The sequence below is a fragment of the Pyxicephalus adspersus genome, chromosome 9 (assembly GCF_032062135.1).
Source record: "Pyxicephalus adspersus chromosome 9, UCB_Pads_2.0, whole genome shotgun sequence".
In the NCBI taxonomy this organism is placed as follows: Eukaryota; Metazoa; Chordata; class Amphibia; order Anura; family Pyxicephalidae; genus Pyxicephalus; species Pyxicephalus adspersus.
This window is the reverse complement of record NC_092866.1, coordinates 65096819-65112669: the sequence shown is the minus strand read 5'-3', so window position 1 is coordinate 65112669 and position 15851 is coordinate 65096819. Positions and strand designations below refer to the sequence as shown.

Sequence of the window (15851 nt, the reverse complement as noted above, 5' to 3'; positions counted from 1 at the left end):
CATTATGGGTAGAAAGCAGGATGAGGGAGGCAGAAGTCTACAATATGGGTAGAGGGCAGGCCAATGGCGGTAGAAGGGTGCATTATGGGTAAGAGGCAGTGGGAATTAAAGAATCTGGTGTCAGATACCTTCATAAGTCTTGTGGAGTTCATACCTGGACAAATCACAGTGGATAACACAGAATCTCAGGCAACATAGAGGTATTCCGGGATTGGCCAATCAGTGTATGTTGGGATGGATACATTATAGAGGGGCTGACAGTTTTGCTAGGGCTTTCCTTTACATTGGCACCGGTGGAGAGGTGCACAGCACATAGTGGGATACACAGGGACCTGACACACCCAGAAGTGTTGGATGCAAAATGTTCCATCACAGTACTTACTCTGAAAGGTGGTAAGGTTTAAATTTGTGTGGGAGAGGCAACAATATTCATATAAAGGGGTCACAATTAAAGCAAATGAAGATAATTGAGTTGTTTCAAAGTGGAGTGATTTCAAATTCACCGTGTGAACGTACACAAATTATAATGTCCCATAGATTGCACCCTTCCCTTCTTCCCACCAAATTAAATCAATACATGCCAGATTTCACTTTGATACTTTTATTTTAAAAGTTCTACCAATTAAATACAGACATAACCTCGTTAAACATTAATTATTTCGTTCCAAACAAATGTGCAACAAACATGGAGGGGGGAGAACCGAATCTGTCCATTACTGGTTAGAACACTGCATGGATCCAATACTTCACATGGAGGGGCACCATCACAGTGACCCCACATCTGTCACATTTATAATTTGGGTACCAGTATCTGCAGGAGGGGCTTTTACAGCCTCTCAGGCTTCATATACATGAGAATTATTTCCAGATTTACCCACCCGGCCATCGCTGGACATTACAAATGTTTTCTTGGTGACCAGAGAGAGCTGTGTGATATGATGTGTGATATTACTAATCCCTTTCACTGCAGTGTATGGAGCCTCTATACAATGGCGATTTATTCTTGCAGTGCCAAGGTGCTGGAGATGTTTTATTGTACAATCTAATTTTCCAGCTATATCCCCCAATAGAACATAACGATTTTAGTTGCTGGATTGAGTTAGTGATGGCAGGACAGTAGTGCATGGTCCAAATCAGTCACATTGTGAACAATTTTTCAGCTTATTCATTTTGAGGGGTGGGGGGGTAGGTGTTGATTCACTGCAAAGAGTAACATAACCTTACAATCTTTTGGGGCTGCATTTTTTGTTAAGGGTGTAAAAATGCAAAGAAAACAATGACGGTCTTAACATTTCTGTACAGAGCGAGATCTCAAACAAGCAAGGCTGCTAAAGAAGGTTACAGACTTTGTTTGTTGCCAGCAAGTTGTAGGACACATTGTCCTGGTTAAAGTATAGGAAATATAGTTTAATGGAAGTGAAATTGTCTGAATACCGTAAAAACATAAATAACTGCATGATACAAACCCTACCATCTTCCTATTGCAAGAAAACAAAAAAGCAGAGTCTGAAATATCTCTAGAAGCACCCTGGGCAGACCTCATGTCAAACTTCATGTCACCACTTTATCAACTAAAGCCTTCACCAGAGAGTCAGTCAGGTAAGACCCAGGTGCCTCTGAATTGAGAATATCTCTGCAACTTCCCCAGCAGACCAGGAAAATACCAAAAGGGCAAAAATACGTTTCTAGCAGACACAAGAAAATATTGCTTTTCCTGCATTTATTTAACAGAAGATATCTTGGTCAGCTGCTGTGGAGAAATATCACCTCTTGGGGGTGGTCTATTAATGGGGTCAGAACCCTGCATGGTCCTTGAATCCATGCTACTTACACAGATGTCCTACAACTCATACTCATTACGCACCGTATACTCAGTGAGTGATCAGAGCCTATAAAAAGAAATGTACAGAATATGGAGTCCACTGCATTGCTCACCACTCCAAACAGCCCCACACTGGGGCATCTTTTTTTCTGGAGCAGCCTTGAGTTTCCCAGTCTGGTAGCAGCAGAATAGTTAAAAATGACCAGTTCATTGACACCGGCATTGGTTTGTGTTGTAAGGCCTCGATACGTTCCACCAAGCCACATTCTGAGCTAGGTATCAGGGCCTAAAGATAAACGTTCTAAATAAAAACATCTTAATTTAATAGAAAGGCAGGGAAATCGCAGTCTGTACATTTAAATAAGTTCCTCTCAGTCTTCAGAGAGCGAGTCCTGAGATGATGGGCTGGAAGGAGGGTGGAAGATTATTCAAACTTCTTCTTCAGTTTCTTCTGGAAGATGGCGGGCAGGATGGAGAGGACAGCCAGGATCATGAGGATGATAACAGAGTTCCAGGAGACGGCCTCACCCGCTGTGGTTAACTGGTACAGAGTGGTGCCGGCCTTAATTGCCACAAATGATGGAGGGGCAACACCTGGAATAAACAAAGTGTAATGAGTTGACTGAAAACCTAAATTTTTAAATTATATAGGAATCAAAGGGAAGCCATAGTCAGTTCAGTCCCTTCAGCCCTGCAGAGGTATACAGGCTCCTCTCATGTATGAAAAACCTTTGCTTACTTTTCCTGGCTGCAAGATGACCAGCATTATCCAAGCCCTCTCATACCCCAGTCTAACTGACCCCTGCCAATCCCTTTTATTTATTGGATTTCAGTTCTTTCAATAATAGAGCCTTTAGAATCACACATAGAGGACAACTAGGGTGGTCTGAATAGAAATACAGCCTGCCTAGAAACTCAAACTCCTCTTCAGAATAAAACCATCCATCAAGGACTTGTAATGTTTGCCTAAATCCTTCTAAGAGCCCCTTTACTGGCATCATAACCCCCTTTCCCCTGCCATCACCTGCATAGAAGGCAGGGAAATCTCCCTATTGGAAGAAAGTACAAATTCTGATAGCTCCTAAATCTACTCCAGCACCCAAATTCTTTAAAAAAAAAAAACAGATTTTTTTAGAATTATCAGTCATAAAAACGTCTCAACAAAGAATCTTGTAGGGATGTTCAGGACCGCTTTATATAAAGGCTAGTTGGTGAAAGGATAGTTGATACAATTGTATGAGAAAAGAAAAGTGGTCTGCTCCTACAAGAAGTTTTGTGTACTGACAACATTCTACTGAATTTACAAACTATTTTAGCTGTAGCAGTGTCTCCCCGGCCTCTTTTAGCTGAGCACACAACCCAGCACTTTTCAGCAACTCGGCTGCTTTTGGGGGCTTATTGAAGAGTTGGGTCACAATACAGGGGCTGCCACACACCCACAGATTCCTCCTACCCAGCTTTAAAAAAAATTCAGGGAGGATCATTATCTCACTTGTTAAAGTACTCACAAGGCGGCTGATTCTGTGGGTTGTATTGGGAATACACTGAGCTCTACAACTAATGTAGTTTATCGAAATGTTGGCATCATATGTGCAACAACATGAAAACCACACAGGTCATCAGTACACTTAGACAACCTTCCACTAGCTGGCACTCCAGCACAGCAACTCACCCAAGAAGGTGCCCAGGAAGAAGACTTTTAGGGGAACGTTGATAACAGGAGAAGTGATGTTGATAAACCAGTTTGGCAGGAAAGGTGTTATTCTCAGGAATATGATATAATTAATCAAATGATCTCTGTGCCGTTCCACCTGGAAACATAAGATGTGGGATAATCAGAATCAGACAGCGTAGAGACAATGATTACATATTCAGATCAGATAACAGAACGTGAAGCCTCCAAAAAGATTATACGGGTATCAGGTAACACAGTCGCCTTGCTTAGAATGAACTGGCAGAGTACACAGTAAAAGACCGACACAGAACTTCATACTGGAACGGGCAGAATAACTCGGACAAGTAGGACCTGCAACTAGGACCCTCTGATGGGTGCAACTGACTACCAGCCCCATCTGCTGGTGAAACGTCAGAACTATTAGTATGTGGCAAGTTCCCCTAACACTTCGCTTTTGACAAATAAATCAAAGTAAGCTTTTTGCTGCAGATTGCATTCAAAGGCATGCATTTGAGCTTCGCTGCATATTAATGAAGAAGGCAGTATTTAACAAAAACGGCCATTTACAGGAGCCATTAGGCTATCAGTTACCCTAAATCAGAGGGTGATCAGACCCAACTGCATCATTGAATTGCCCCCAAGTACTGCTCATTATTTCAGGAAGCTGTACCTGAACATCTGCAGTGCAATGATCTCCCTGCTTCTTCTGTACTGTGTATCCATGCTTCCTGTACCTTATGTCATGACTCCAATAATCATTGGGGCAGCTCTGACAGGAGGAAGCAAATCCCTGCTTCTCCACCATGATGCCTCTACTCAGAGACACAGTGCAGAACAAAATAGATCAGCTGCAGGGCAGTAACAGGGACCAGTCCTTTGTCCTCCGCTGGTTTTTTTTTAACCCAGACACAGCTTCTACAGTATAGGTCATCTTTATGTTACTTATGTGTCTGACCGGCACTGTGTGGGGTTTTCAGTTTTAAGTTTTAGTATGTAGAAACGTAATCAATATATCAAATATTACTTTTAGGTAGGTTTAAATTTGCAAAACTGAATACTGCACTTTGTGAAATAACTAAACTGTAGTTTCCCTTTAACTTTATCCGGTATGTTCTAATAGTATTACCTACAGCTGTACACTGATCTCTCCTATTGTAACAGGCTTACCAGATGGTAATGACCTTAGCAGGTGGGATTATGGGATAGAAACAATGATATGAAGCCTGGGATTAGGAGTATCTTTTAAAATATTTGCACCAAAGAGGAGCAACATAATCTAGCCAGAGCCAAATGAAAGTGACCAGGGCCATCCAAACAACATGGGAGAAAACAGTTCTGTGCTGATATTTTCATTTTAAAATGAAACCGGTTTCTATGTAATTTTTTTAAAGTAAATTTCAGATGTTATTCAGCCCATTCTGACACTGTAAAGGGTTTAGGAAATTTAGTCTGCACTTAAGTACTGTTCAAAACAAACAAAACATTTTATTTACTTGTAATTGCCAGAGTTGAAGCACTCAACAATCCACTTATGAGATTTTTGGCTCCAATTAATTCCCAGATCTGCCACTGCTATTATATGGGGGTCTTTTACTGGATTTTTAACTTTTTTAAGGGGATGCAGCAAGAGGATGAAGCACATTCAGGCAGGTGGGCACAGACCTGGTTACTTCTACTGCTCAGGAGATAAAATATAAGACATTTTCTGCCTGCTGGATGCCACCAATGATGAAAATGTTAATCTTTGGTAAGCTGACCATTAAATAAAACAAGGGGAATTACCTGCTCTGACCATTTGACAGCTTTCTCGGTCAGGTATTTGTAAACGACCGGCCTCCCCACAAGATAAGACAGCATGTAGCAGAATGACGCTCCAAGACCTGAACACTGGAAGGAAAGAACATGACACATGGTATCAATGGATTTGTATTTCTGTATTGTGATGTAAATACACACAAGGAGGTGAGCTGACACTATAAAAGCTGGCTGGGAGAATGAACACTGCAGAGATCAGTAGAGAGGAAGCAGGAAAATGTTTACCAAATGGTAAAAACTAATTTGCTCCAAAATAACCTCAGGGCTGCCGACAAGAAACCAGAAGCACTGTCCTTTATTTATTAATAATAATAAATAGTGTTTAAATAACACCAACATTTTACATTAAAAAGGGGTTGTAAAAAACAGATAGACAGTGACACAGGAGGAGGAGAAGACCCTGCCCCGAAGAGCTCATAATCTACAATTTTAAGGGAAAGATGAAATATGTCAAAGGTTTATGTCTGACTTCATTCAGGTTATCCACAAACATTGATAAATGCACTGAGCCAGTAATGGAAAAAGGTCTGACAACAACACAAATACTCACCAAACATACAAGGAAGAGAGCCAGGGGGAAGGGGTAGAGGAATCCAGACAGGATACTGAGGAATATGGACCCTGGAATAGCAAATGTTTGTAGACTGGACATGAAATGGTTAAGGAAGATTCTGCATTCAGTGATGAACAGAACACAGAATGCAATGACGGTGCTAATAATAACTTCTGGGTATAACTGTGTGCCAATACTTCTGCTTCCCAGTATTTGGCTGTATGTCGTAACAATGGGATTTCCACATGGGACCAGCATGCATTTACATGGCGACTGACTATGCAGGCTGTATGAAGACCTGTAGGGTCAAGTTCTCTCCTCCAAAGGACACGACTGATACAGGGCTTACATTATAGCAGAGGAATACACATTTGTTGGCGTTAAAAGTTCCAAAGCCCTTTAATGATTGCCAAGTATTCAATTTAAAAATCCACTTCAGGAAAAGCAAACATTTTCAACATACATTTTGAAATCTGTGTGTCTACCTATTGAGCAGCAGCTTCGTGCAATTAACAGTCATTGCTGCACTCTGTGAAGGATGATTGGTCTTGTGTAGAGTCTACTCACCTTTTGAAGTTTTTTGCAGGTAACCTGGAAAAGGTGGCCCTGTCAGGTCCCTCAGCCCCAATCACTGCACATACTATATGTTAATGATGTCACTGTTACTTTTACAATGAAATATCTGGGTTGGCAAAGGCCTTCTCCAGCTTTGGAAAGCTTTAATAAATCAGGCCGAATGTATATTTATGTGTTGTAGCTATAGAGAATTATATTTATTTCATATTTTGTGTCCAGTGTTCAGCTTTACCTTTGTTTTAATCACTATAGTTCCTTGCTGACAAGTACAATTTCCCTTCCAGTCTCTTATGCATTCCTACTGGACAGAGAGGCTTCCCATCATATTATTGTGTAGTAATTCCGACCCTCTATGCCCAGATATTACCAACACACAACAGAAGTGCAGAAGTTTTGTTTGAGTAGCCCTGTATTCAGCCATTACTGCAGACATGGGCAGGAAACGCTTTGTTTAAATACTACACCTATGTGGGGACCAGGATCTGAAAATGAGGACCACAGCCAGCTCTTAGCCATACGGTTCCAGCAGAGTTGTAGCATCAATGCAGCTCCAGGCAGGAGGCACAAATTAAACAGAACAGAAAAAATGCCAAAATCAGGGCAGTACCCAGAAGAGCAGAAGATGAATATGAATGCCCCACGGTGCTGAATACTGAGATCACTCTGATCATTAACCATCACTGGCCTAATATTATATATTACAACCTCACCAAATAAAGCAATAGTATGTGAATTACAAATGGGAACGCAGTCTATAATTAGGAACATGTCAGAGGTTCTATCCAATCTCCGGTCTGTTCAATCCCATAAAGTTTTGTCTCGAAGCGAGCAGAACATTTATTAAAATTATTTCTCTCATCAGCCCTTTTAGGCAGCAGCAGCCCAGCAAGTGGCAGCTATAAAGGATACAAAACGTATGTTGTAAAATATGCCACCAGGACCTCCACATAGAACGTGTCCTTATACTTGGATAGAACTTTCCCCAGAGCCTTGGCATCATCCATATCACGGGGGATCTTTATCTTCTCACATTCTTCCCTTCAAAGAAAAGAAAATCAATAAAGAGCAATAGGGGATCCTAAAGTATCGCTGTGTTGTCTGAATGCTGGGCCAGTTTGACAGGAAAAAGTGCAACAATTCTGTGTGAGCTCACCGGTCAGAGAAAGAATAAGCAATGAAAGGAATTCAGGTAAAACAGCAGGGAATGGAGGCACCCACATCCACCTAATACATACATGACTACGGCACTGATATTACCCCACAATCACACTACTATTATACATTTATATAGCTCTGACATATACCGCAGTGCTGTACAGAGAACACTGAGCCAGTCCTATCAGTCTCTGTACAGAGGAGCTGACACTCCAATGTCCTCGCACAGTCACACACTATTAATATACATTTATATTGCTCTGACATATACCGCAGTGCTGTACAGAGAACACTGAGCCAGTTGCATCAGTTTCTGTACAGAGGAGCTGACACTCTAATGTCCCACCACAGTCACACACTATTAATATACATTTATATAGCTCTGACATATACCGCAGTGATGTACAGAGAACACTGAGGCAGTCCTATCAGTCCCTGTGCAGAGGAGCTGACACTCTAATGTCCCCCCCACAGTCACACACTAATATTGTACATTTATATAGCTCTGACATATACTGTAGTGAAGTAGACAGTTTGTGGTGGAATGTAATCCCCATTTTTGGCATTGTAGGGACACAAACAGTGGAAAATAACACACAGTGCAGGCAGAATAGTCATAATTTTACTGAGGACACGAGTACATCTCAGCACGTCTGATACTCACTCGCTAAGCTGTGGGAAGTGTTTGTAGACCAGGAACATGACAAAGGCTGCTGATAAAAATATGGATACCAATATGAGGAGAGAGGTGCGTGCGGAGCCCCCTTCTGATTGGGCTTTGCCTGAAACACAGGAAAACATTGAACAGTTACAACGGGATTCATGAAACATTCCTATACCAGCACATTTCTAAGATAATATATTCCTGCAGCTTGTTATCCAAGAACAGGTACATTATTAGCTTAAAAAGTGGCAAACTATCAAAACTGAAAAAGTCAACTAAATTGGAACATTATTCACTGAACCAGCATTTGTAGATCCCGGGGAAGGCAGAAACCTCCAATTTGTTTAGAAAGAATTCCTTTCTCACCCCCTACCCCCAGGAAACCCGCATGCATTAATTCCTATAAATAATATTGGCCAGGTATATTCTGTGCATATAAAAATGTATTGGAGGCAGAAGACTCCTGACGGCAACAGGATGCATTATGGGAAGGAGACAAGGGGTAGGTGGTGGGGGCAACATGGTGCATCATGGGAAGCAGGCAGCTGGCAGAGGCAGTATGATGATGTGTTGGTGCTAGATACAACAAGACACGGTACTGGAGGAGTCTGTGCCCTGACTAGTCACAAGTGGAACCTTCACAATATTAGGCTGGGTTGACGAATATACAAGGTGATGATATCCCCCCATTTCTGTCTCCCTCATAGCGGAGCTCCTTCACGCCTCTGATCAGTTTGGTTCTCCACTCCTCTGCCCTCTTCTCAGATCTAAGTTGGAGCCCTAAACAAAGCTGCCCCATCCAGATGAGATCACTGCAACATACACGGGACATTATGGCTCCCAATACTTTGCTCCTCAATACAAAGAAATATATTACTCCCTCTCAAAGCTGCAGCCTGGCATTGCATGGCATTAATAGGTCTGCCATCTACAAGAGCACCCAGATCCTCCATCACTGACCCCCTCATTACCCCCCCCCCCAAAAAAAAATATATTATATCAGAAAGTAAACTAGAAACATTAATGGAAATGTGGCCACCCCGAAATATTCCACAATTTCCTAGCCTGATGAGAGAATACAAGATCTCCATTACTGTCTGTAGACAAAACTTTCCCCATTACCAGCAATGTGTCACCACAGGACAGCCGATGTGACACAACCGCCATTTACTGCATTGCTACACCAGGAAATGCGCAGACACATCTATAATAACCTAATGGGTATATATATTGCTGTTTTGCTATCTGGATAGAAAGTATTTTCTATTTCTCTGTCTGGAGACTTCCTTCTACTTCCTGTTGTGTCTGGAGAACAGGAAGTGGAAGGAAATCTCCAGACACAACAGGAAGTGGAAGGAAGTCTCCAGACACAACAGGAAGTGGAAGGAAGTCTCCAGACACAACAGGAAAGGGAAGTAAATCTCCTTGAAGTGTTGGAAATCCATTGCTATTACTTAGTCACATTTATGCATTGGTGAACCCACAACTCTGGTAAGCTGGTTCTGTTCATTGCGCTTGTAGAGTAAATGCATGCGTGTTTAGTGAAATGCATCACAGTTTGTGAAGGAACCCAGAGGTGTCACCACTGGAACATATCCTTCTCTTCCTGTTCTGGTGACAACGCAACCGCTGTAGATTTCATGTTACTTTCTCTCCTGGTGACACCATCCAGGTGATTTCCCCCAGCAGGGTCACAGGTAAAACTTTACTGATCCACACATGAAATTTCTTGGCACCCCACAAGTCATTGTGTAATATTCCTGGAATCCTCTAGGCAGTCACCTCCACCTGACATCCGGCTGCTTGTACCGTCAGATTCCATCAGCCCCGGCTGACCTTTGAGCCCGGTGACAACCTGAGATTCCATGGCAGGAGGAGTCACCGGCAGGTAATGGGGTTATGCGGCACCTTCATTATCAGGAGAAATTCACCTTTAGAACCCGTCTGACAGGAAGAAAGGATGACACGCCACCAGTGTACATGTTGTCATAACATGGATCTAAATAGGCCGGAGAGGGAGGGGGGGTTGTAACAGGCCGGGGGGGGATAAGTGAATCATGGGGGGCATCTAAGGATGAGAGGTGTAACAGAATAGAGGGGTATTGAGCAGGGCGAGGGGGGGGGGTAACACCAGAATAGGGGGGGTATTAGTAATTAGGGGGGTATGTAACAGGGGAGGATAGGGATAAAAGAGATTGGAGGGAGGGTATCCATAGTTCAATCGGGTATAGGGGGGGGGAGGGTAATCATCACAGAGGGCAGATGTCAGGGTGACGTACAATGCCCGGTCATGTGACCAGTGTCGGGGTACACACAGTATTGAAGGGGGGATGGTAACACACTCCGATCAGCCTTTCTCACCTCGGATGATCTTCTTCTCCTCCTCTTCTTCTTCTTTCCGCCGGCTCTCCGGCTTCCCTCCTGCCGCACTCCGTGCTCTCGCCATCTTCATCTCCCGGCACACAACTTCCGCCTCACCTTCACCCTCCAGAGCCGGCTGGGTACACCACGCATGCGTCATCTGTCACCATGACAGCTCAGTGCGAAGCCGGATATCCGGTGCCGGGAGACTGTCTGGCCTCGGAGCTACTTTGTGTAGTAGGCAGGGCTCCCCTAGTGTGGGCGGGGCTCCCTTTGCTGTGGGAGGGGTTGTTGCTGCCTGATAATGTGTGTGGGCGCGCTTTCCTCTCCGCTAGGGTGGGGATTTCTTGTAGGTTGTGGGAGGGGCTTTTCAGCCAGGACCTCCCCGTTGGAGAGGGGCTTCTCTGTGCTGTAGGTCTGGGCCTGTCTGTGGTCGGGGTGGGGGTTTCTATGTCCTGTGTGTGGGGTTTCTGTGATGTGCTGGGGGGAGGAGTTTCTTTTTGGTAGATGAGGGCTCCTCTATTCTGTGGGTGGGGCCCTTCTGTGTATTGTGGGTGGAGCTTCTCTGTTCAGTAGGCCAGAGCCTCTCTGTAGTGGTCAGGAGGCTCTCTGCAGTGGTGGTTTCGCTGTCCTGTGGGTGGAGTCTCTGTGATGTGCTAGAAGGGGAGAGGTTTCCCTGTGGTAGATGGGGGCTCCTCTATTCTGTGGGTGGTGTTTCTCTGTTCTGTGGGTGGGGCTCTTCTGTGTATTGTGGGTGGAGCTTCTCTGTTCTGTGGGTGGAGCTTCTCTTAGCTGTGGGCAGTGATTCCTGTGATGGGTGGGGCTTCCCTGTTCTTTGCGTGGGGCTTCTCTGTATTATGGGTGGAGCTTCTCATTGCTGTGGGCAGGGTACCCTGAGGTTGGCTCCCAGCACTTTCCCCGTGAATGGGCCCTTGAAATAAAAATGAAGGGTTTACCCCCACACAAACCTATAGAACATGCCTTGTATGTAAACAGTGATTTAGTTTGAACTAAAATAAATGTTGTACTTTTAATTGGTTCTTTAAGGTGAAAAAAGATGAAGGCCCATCGGGTCCAACCCACAGAGGTGTTAAAAACTAAATGTCACAAATACATTTTGGTTCCCGTCTTTTTCAACAGATTCTCTGCTGTTATTTACCTCCATTGTGGAAACATCCAGGGCCCTGAGACTGGGGGGAGCTGGGGGCCGCCATCTTGGATGTGATGTCAGCAGGCTCAGAGCCTTCACTCAGCCAACTCTCCACAGCAGCCTTTCTAAGCCCTTTATACCATGGGGGCCCTGGAAATATCTTTCAGGTCCTCAGGGCCCCTCCTATAATTCCTATATCCACAGTTCACAGTATATTAGTGTGGTGGTCAGTGGGAAGAATTCCTCTTACATTGCTGGCCAGTGGGAAGAATGTCACCCTTACAGATAGCCGATCATTGGGGTCACTTATACTGACCTGAGAGGTATAAACTGCTTATTGCTCCAGGAACCTCTAGCGCCCTCTAGGGACCTTCGTTCTTCCTCCAGCACCTACATTACAAGTTTTACAGGGAAGTGAAAGAAGGGGCATAGGGAACATACCACCATCATGTGACCTATACCACTGTTTGTGATTGGTTCAGTTACGTCACAATGAAATCCCTCATTTTAATACACAATGTGATACAATGTATACATAGAGATACAATACCAGATGTCTGGCTGAACATTTGTTTCAGTGTTTAGGGCCAATGAAGGGTTAAAGCCCCTCTCAGGGTATTTCTGCTGAATTCACCCCACCGGTAGATTCCTCTGTACTTCCTGTCGTAAAGATGTAACAGGAAATGAGAGGGAAATCATCTAAATTTTCGTCACTGTTATAGATGTCCCCATTGGTGGAGGAGCCTCCTTCACTTATTACTCTAAGGATAACTCAGAATCTTGGATTCCCCCCTTCTTAGTGACAACTTTCACTGGGACAAGCAAAGGGGGTGAAGAAGACAGAAGATCCGAGCCAAAGCTATCAGAAATTTCCTTTACTTACACTAATTCTGCAGATGTTACCAATCTTCCAAGTTCATAGGTTGTCTGTGTGACAGGTCCACTTTATCCCATGCACAGGATTATTATCCAGTGTTTATATAGCACCAACATATTACCCAGCGCTGTACAAAGTCCATAGTCATGTGACTAGCTGTCCCTCTAAAGAGCTCACAATGTCATTAATACAGTCTAAGGTCAATTTGAGGTGAAGCCAATTAACCTAACGGCATAATTTTTGGGATGTGGGAGGAATCGGAGGAAACCCATACAAAGTTGGGGAGAACCTGCAAACTCCATGCAGATAGAGTCCTGGCTGAGATTCCAACCTGGGACCCAGCACTGCAAGGGCCAGAGTGCTAACCACTGAGCCACCGTGCTGGGTGGTTGGTGTTCATTTATTCATTCATTCATCACACATCCACCCCCCTCCTTCTATTAGCCAGAAATAGAATTTCTTTATAAAGCTGCGTGGGCGAGCCGTGTAGTGATTTGTTCTCAGCAGGTCGCATGTCTCCGATTTCACAGTCACCATTGAGGCAGAAAGGCCCAGCCAGCAGGGGGCAGCATATTGCAGGGTCGGGGAGGGGGAATATGGGAGGAATGGCACTGAATGTGAGCAGATGGGGAGCCTGGCTTGGTGATTGCTGGATTCAGATGTAACGGCTGCAAACCTTCCACCAACACAGATCACATCAGAAGACTGCATTGTATAGAGAAGCACAGAGACCTGGTGATGACATCACTAAATCTAAAATAATTTATTTGAAAGATGTTATTTATTCATTCATTACCATGTAGATGGAAGGGGGTGCAAGAAAAATAAAACATTAGCAGATTAATATTCAGTTTTAAAGGCGATGAATTGCCATAAAAGAGACAATAATTTATTGTAGTGGTGGGCGGAGTTAAGCTCGGGGGTTGGCAGAGATTTTTCAGTTTTGATCAGAGAATATTAATCAATACAGCTGATATTGATCAGTGATCGGTAATATATAATGTTATGTTATACAGTATTTATATAGCGCTAACATATTATGCAGTGCTGTACACTACACTACAGGACCCTGCCCCGAAGAGCTTACAATCTAGGAGGAGCGGGAAGCAGCATACCATAGAAGGAGGAGGTATGGATTGATGGGTGAATCATCATTGGATATTTTCAGCTGATGGTGTGACAGATTTACAGATCTCTCTGTGTGACTGATCCTCAATGAAACTGAACAGGAAATATCAGCGCGTCTCTGACATTCAGGAAAAGAAAAAGGGGAATAGAGATTGTCAGATTACACCCACACACCTCCTGCATTAACAGGAAGCTGAACCTCAAAGGTTTGTTGCAATATTTATCATAAATTCTTTATGATTTTGATTTAATTGATTGCATTATGATATTCCCTGCAATACTTTATTTCTGCCACCAGATGTCCTCTAAAGGCCAGCATCAACTCACAGCCTCTGAGCCCAGCTTGTCCTGGATCCATCCCCAGCCTGTGATTGGCAGTGAGAGGAGAAGCAGCACACATAATGAACTCATCTCTCTGTCATTCTGCTCTGTCCTTCTGTCAGCATGGTTTTGTGCTCTTCTCACTTCCTATCTTCTAAAACCATTGTCAGCAGGGGAGGAAGTGACGGGAGATTTCTGTTCTGGAGCCCCAGAGTAGTAAAAGCCCAACAGGAGTTCTAAATTTTCTCTATCCTTCTAAAATCCGGAACCAAAGTTCTGTGACACCCTGTTACTGCAGAGTATTCTGGGCTCTCTGATTGGAAAGTCCAGCATTAGTTATGCGGTAAAAGAATGATTTATATGGCCTCCCTATAATCAACTCCTATCTATGGGGTAAGTGATGGCAGATCTTTATATGATTGGGGGGGGGCAGATATCTGGTAAGTATATCTGATATTTGCCTCCTCCCCCCACTTTATAAAAGCAGATCCCCTCAACAAACCTACACATGTGGGGAAGCGACCCTCCTGTCCCTCAACCCCAGGTCCCCATAAAGGGCTTGTTGCCCTCCCCCTCTTGGCCACCAATTCTGCATGCTGGATGGGGGGTCTGGTTGTAATTTAAAGAGAACTCAACACAAACAGTGCTCAGATCTCCCTCTTGTGGGTTGAAGCATTTGTGAATTTTCAGTGATGCCTCCAAAGCTGCACAAACACCCCAGCCCCCCATTGGCATTTCCTGGTTCCCCTGGCAGTGCCCAGCCTAATATCAATGCAGAGTCCTCTCATTCCTCCTCCACAGACCCCACAACCTCCATGCACTGATGATGACCCCACAAGTCTGGAACAGTTGTGTGTGTAGGGCCGACATGGGAAAGTGAAAAAGGTGCTGCTGTACAAGGGCCCCGGACTTTCCTCAGCCCACTGGGGCCCTCACATTGGGCTCCAAGCCAGTCCCATTGTTGGCTATGTCTGCCATTGTGTTATATACAACCAATCTCAGATGAATCTTCCAGTACAATATAGAGGGATGGAAATTGTTACAGAAATGTCAAATCAGCTTCAGTCCAACCAATGGGAAAGCTCTGTGGCCATAGGTACCACTGACAGCCAATGAGATTTACAGAGGTGAGGCCGGGGTGAAGAGGACCTGTCAGTAACAAGTCTGCAGGAATTCCTTACATGTATATGGCAATGGAATCATATAAATTGGGAGACAATCACAAGCACCGAGCCTCACCCCCTTCACTGTCTATGGGTGGGCTCTGCACTCTGCTGGATGTGGCCCCCATTGGTACACATTGGGCTGGACTATACGGAATACTTGGGGTCACTCTGAATTTCTACAAGTCCAATGATTTTATTTTCAATTTATATTAAAATAATCCCTGGTAATCCTGCCATAAAAATGCATGTTTAAATACTTCCTGGTATTGTCAACCATGATATTCCTATCTCATGAAGAAGTGACTGTTGTAACTCACTGAGATAATAAAATATTATCATTGTAATACTCTGACTACATTCCAGCGATGATTCACATGCACAGTGCTGTGTCACGCATGGCCACCCCATGACTACAGCGAGATGAATGAACCGGAAATGATGAGCGGGTGACACGAGGGCAGAGGCCCTGCGGACTACATCTCCCGCCATGCCTGGAGCCCACACTAGAGACCGCCTCCTATGTACAGGGGCGGGACATAGTGACGTAAGAGGGTCTATGCGTCTGTGGGCGGAACGCGGCACAAGTGG

At 44.1% G+C, this 15851-nt stretch overlaps 1 protein-coding gene and 1 long non-coding RNA gene across 2 annotated transcripts; one reads left to right on the top strand and one right to left on the bottom strand.

Moving 5' to 3' along the window:
- Positions 1–585: 585 nt before the first annotated feature.
- TMEM41B (transmembrane protein 41B) lies at positions 586–10808 on the bottom strand. The gene is made up of 7 exons (XM_072422332.1): positions 10622–10808; positions 8261–8378; positions 7351–7479; positions 5863–5956; positions 5280–5384; positions 3495–3633; positions 586–2416 (listed from the first exon to the last, which is right to left on the bottom strand). The coding sequence occupies exons 1-7, from the start codon at positions 10779–10781 to the stop codon at positions 2247–2249; spliced, it is 915 nt and encodes a 304-aa protein (XP_072278433.1). The 5' UTR covers positions 10782–10808; the 3' UTR covers positions 586–2246.
- LOC140338220 (uncharacterized) lies at positions 10051–15607 on the top strand. The gene is made up of 3 exons (XR_011922212.1): positions 10051–10148; positions 13714–13982; positions 14075–15607. It is a non-coding gene; the product is annotated as an uncharacterized lncRNA (long non-coding RNA).
- The last annotated feature ends 244 nt before the right edge of the window (positions 15608–15851 follow it).